General features: G+C 19.8%; 3 protein-coding genes across 3 annotated transcripts; 1 reads left to right on the top strand and 2 right to left on the bottom strand.

The window, feature by feature from the left end:
- Positions 1–13: 13 nt before the first annotated feature.
- Positions 14–1,734, top strand: PRSY57_1304900 (hypothetical protein; the record flags this gene model as incomplete). The annotated part of the gene is made up of 2 exons (XM_012908985.2): positions 14–602; positions 896–1,734. 2 exons carry the CDS (start codon positions 14–16, stop codon positions 1,732–1,734), a joined length of 1,428 nt encoding a protein of 475 aa, XP_012764439.2.
- Positions 1,735–2,625: 891 nt separating this feature from the next.
- PRSY57_1304800 (hypothetical protein) lies at positions 2,626–3,465 on the bottom strand (the record flags this gene model as incomplete). Its single annotated transcript, XM_012908984.2, has 1 exon — positions 2,626–3,465. One exon carries the CDS (start codon positions 3,463–3,465, stop codon positions 2,626–2,628), a length of 840 nt encoding a protein of 279 aa, XP_012764438.2.
- Positions 3,466–3,990: 525 nt separating this feature from the next.
- Positions 3,991–4,581, bottom strand: PRSY57_1304700 (hypothetical protein; the record flags this gene model as incomplete). The annotated part of the gene is made up of 1 exon (XM_012908983.2): positions 3,991–4,581. The coding sequence occupies one exon, from the start codon at positions 4,579–4,581 to the stop codon at positions 3,991–3,993; it is 591 nt and encodes a 196-aa protein (XP_012764437.2).
- Positions 4,582–5,000: the final 419 nt, after the last annotated feature.

Raw genomic sequence — 5,000 nt, 5'->3', positions numbered from 1 at the left:
TATCGAAAGGTCAATGTCTGAAAATAAGGATAATTATGAAGAAAGAGATTATAATTTTTTGAATAGAAAAGATTATAATTCCATTTATAAGAAAGTCTTATGGCCAATAAATCATGGGATTTATGATTTTGATGATAAGAATTTAAAGAAAGAGTTATGTTTAATTGTAACTAATATTCCTGTTGAATGGAGTAAATATGATGTTGTTTGGTTTTTTCGGGAATATTTTTATCGTTTAGCCATCAATAAAAATATTTTCTTCCCTCTAATAGAACATGTATATTTATTAAAAAATCAACCTTCAGCTATTTTGGCTTGCCATGATGGTATATCAAGAGAAACCATTGAAAGTTTATCTCATTTCATTTTGAAGAATATGAAAAATAAAAAAAAAATTCGTTTGAATATAGAACCATATTATAAAAAGAATAATGATGAACAAACAAAAAAAGATAAACACGACATACATGAGGAGAAATATGAAAAAAATGAAAAGGATGGTGAAGATGAATTAGATACTCACAATAATAAAAAAACTGGTATGCAAGATGAAAATAACGTTGTAAGTAAGATGAGAAAGATATCCATAACACCACCACGAGGTATATTAAAAAAGAAAAAAAAAAAAAAAAAAAAAAAAAAAGAACAAATTGTTAATATATATAATATATATGTTAGAAATGTATTAGATTATATGTTATTTTATTTTATTTTATTTTTTTTGCATATATGGATTATATACGTTCTTTTTAAATAATTTTTTTAATTCATTTAATTATTATTATTTTATTTTATTTTTATTTTTTTTTTCTCCCCTATGGGTGTTAATAATGAACTATCTGTTTTATATTATTCCATTTTATTTATTTATTTATTGACTTTTATTTTGTAACAGATAACGGTATGGAATGGCCACGTGACCTAGATTTAAGAAATTGCTACAATATAGAAATGAGAAAAAAGTTGTGTGTATTTGGTCGTTATAAGCCGTTGCATTGGGGTGTAAAAGAAATGTCTAAATTTTTGAAATATTATTTTGAGAATTTGAAAAGAGATCATGAAAATTTTGAAATTCCCGAAATTTGTGATATGTGGGCTGATAAAGGAACGCATTTAGTAACATTAGCCTGTAAAAATGAAATATCTCGTTTTAACATGTTACTTATAAGAGCATGTTATTTGAATGAAGAAGATGCAAAATATAACATGAAAAATTCATTGCGCGTTTGGATTGAATTTGAAAAATGGACATCTTATAAAAATACGGTAAATAAAAATTTTAAAAATTATAAGGTAGGAAAAAATGATAACAATAAATATTCTTCTTCTATTCATGATCATATGATTGAAAAAAATCATAGAAGAAAATTTTCTCAAAAACCATACTACGATGACTTTCGAAGATATAAATCGAGTTATGTTAAAACAAGTAATATCAATTCTTTTAAGCCTTATAATCATAATAATTTCCCCCCTAAAGATTATAAATATAGACGCAATAATGATTATTCACGTAATATACAAAATAATAGATCACCATCTCCTCATTATAGTAAATATAAAAAAAATTATTCAAAGTCTTTATCATCAGAAAATTATCACATGAAGAAAATAAAAAGGTCTAAATCGTTTGAAGAACGTAATAGTAGGGTCACGAATATGGATTATATATCGTCACAAAATATGACACAGTATAATAAAAAATTCTCACATTCGTATTCTCGAAATTCATAAAGAAGGTGATCCTAAATGTATAAATATCTAGGGTTCATACATTATATATATATATATATATATATATATATATATATGTATGTATCTATATATATCTATATGGTTTTATATTGTTTATTTTGCTATATAGGTTAATTTATATGTTTCATAGTAATTTTATAAATTATGCAATAAATATATAGTTTATTAAATATAATTTTTTTAAACTCGTATATTGCTTAATATATTAAGAATATGTTTAATATATATATATATATATATATATATATATATATATATATATATATATATATGTGTTTGTTTTATATATTTTTTTTCCAGTGAATGAATAATTATATGTAGATATTATTACAATTAAAGTATGGTATAAAAAAACCTCATTTACCTTAATTGTATAATATTTTTAAATCGTAGTGTATATTTCTATATAAGTAATATATAAAAAAATATTTTTTACTTATACATATATATATATATATATATATATATAAATTCAATTAAATGATAGTAAAAAAATATTATTGTATAAGGAAAAAAGAATTTATACTTTTTTTTTTTACTATTATGATAGAAAAGGAAATATATGAATAGATAAAAAAAAAAAAAAAAAAAAAATAATAAAATAATAAAATAAAAAAGAATTATATTTGCTTGTTATAAAATATATTCAGTTAGAATTTATATAACTTTTATATAATTTAAGACTTTGTACAATGATGTGTTTGATATTTTATGATACATGTCGAATGAAGATTTTATTACAATAATAAAATGAACGATTAGTAAATAAGTAATATATATATATATATATTTATATATTTTGCATTATACTATAATAGTATTGTAAATACATAAATTTATTGAGAATGATTTACAAATTTTGATATACTATTATGAGAAAAAATTTTCAAGTTCAAGAAATTCTTGGGTATTTAATTCTAGTTGTAGTTTTTCTGCGTTATCCTTTTTATAAGGGGATATTATAATATTATTGTGTATATTGTCAGAAATGTTGTATATATGAAGAAATGTATTATTATCATTTTGTTGCTTTTCTATAATTTTATTTATTATATTTAGACATATATTCATTTCAGAATTTTGCTGATATTTTTCATTTTCCTCTTGATAAATATTTAAATTATCATATATGACATTTTTTATTTTATTCAAATTAGAAATGATTTGTTCATCTAATATTAGAATGTTTGATATGATATTGTTGATATTACTATTAATTTCTTTTATGTTGTTTACTAATTTATTCTTTTTATTTGTATTTTTATCAAGTAATGATTTGAGTAATATATTATGTTCGTTTTTCTTAATAGAAAAGTTCTTTAGAATTGATGTAATTAGGATTATATTATTATCACATTTTTTATAATTATCAAGAAAATAAAATATGTTATTAAATTTATTATATTTTTCCTTTATATCACACTTTGTATTTTTCAACTCATCGAACAAACAATTTATATGAATATTAACATGATGAATATTTTTTGAAGTTTTGATGTTGTTTTTTATTAAGTTATTTATCTTTAACTCTAACAATATATTTTTTTTTTTTTTTTTGAGTAAAATGTCTTGTTGATCTATCAAATTTTCATAATATAATTGTGATTTATTTTTTATTTCTTCTATATCCTTTAATAAGCTTTGAATTTTCCCTTCCTTTACAATTATGTTATTTTCTATTTCTTTAATTTGTTGTTCTAGCGAACTCATGATTATAAAAATGTGTATGAATTATATATATATTATTTGTATAAAGGACAAGTTTGAATTATATATATATATATATATATATATATTTATTTATTTATTTATTTATATTTTTATGTGTTGTAATTAACACAACGAAAAAGCGAGGTTTCATGTTTTGTTAAATTCAAATTTGTTTTTTCTTTTTAATATTTGTATAAGAAAAATGGACATACATATGTATATTAATTTATTGGAAATATTATGGTCAAAATATACTTATTTATATTTGTGTGTTTAAAAATTAGAATGCTTTTTTTTTTTTTTCGAATTAAATAAAAATATAAATTGAATTGAAATAAAATGAAAGAAAATGATAAAATGTGTGAAATAATATATGTATCATTGAAATGATGTATAATTAAAAATGCGCATATTAAAAATTAATTATAATAAAAAAAAAATATATAATGACATACAAAATATATATATATATATATATATATATATATTTATATACATATACATGTTAATTCATTTTATATATTCCTAATGTGTATTTATATTTTTAAAATGTTCCATTTCCTTATCATCCAAAAAAGAAGTACCTGAAAATTCACTACTCGATGAACATTTTTCATGAGCTAATAATCTGAGTTCTTCTAATAATATTTCATCTTTAATATAACATTCATTATCGCTAGTATGACTATCATTAGATATATGATTATCTTCTAAGGATTTATTTTCATTTACATATGATGGTTCCTTCTTATTATAATTAAAATCTAGTTCATCTGAATTTATTAAATTACATTGACACGACTTGTCTACTTTTTCCTTATTATTTACCTTAGTTTCTTCGAAATCTTGATAATTTTGATAATTTTTATAAAAACTTAAAAGTGGAGCAAAGAAAGACATGACACTAGTTAATACGGGAGTTGATGATACAGCACTTTGAGTAGCAACTGCTGCTGGTAATACTGTATTTGGTATGGCTGCTGATAAAGGAGCTGTAGTAGATGCTATAGTTGGAGTTACTGCTGGAGAAAAGGTGAAAGGGATACAACCACAACATGTCCCAGAACTTATAGAACCAGTTAATGCAGCAACAAAGGATGTTAAATGATGTGGCATTTTCAAAAAAAATAAGAAAAAAAAAAAAAAAAATATATATATATATATATATATTTAAATATATATATATTAAAAATTATTGATTGTTTTTAAATAAATTCTACATGTGTAACATATGAATATATATAAATATTAAGATATTATTAAAAAAATTATTAGAAATACATTTTTATGAAACTTTTAATAAGTAATATATTTAATAAAAACATATAATACACAAAATATAGAACTAATTGAATTTCTTTTTTAAAATATTGAATATATTGGAGATAAATGAAGCAAATATAAATTATAATAATATTATATGAATACCATATTGTATATGTATTTATAAATTGATTTTTTTAAAATTAAATATATTTATATGTATATATGTATATATATATGTTTTTTTTTTTTTTTTTTTTTTTTTTTTTCCA

Source organism: Plasmodium reichenowi, chromosome 13 (assembly GCF_001601855.1).
Source record: "Plasmodium reichenowi strain SY57 chromosome 13, whole genome shotgun sequence".
Lineage (NCBI taxonomy): Eukaryota > Apicomplexa > Aconoidasida > Haemosporida > Plasmodiidae > Plasmodium > Plasmodium reichenowi.
This window is presented reverse-complemented; position numbering and strand designations above follow the sequence as displayed.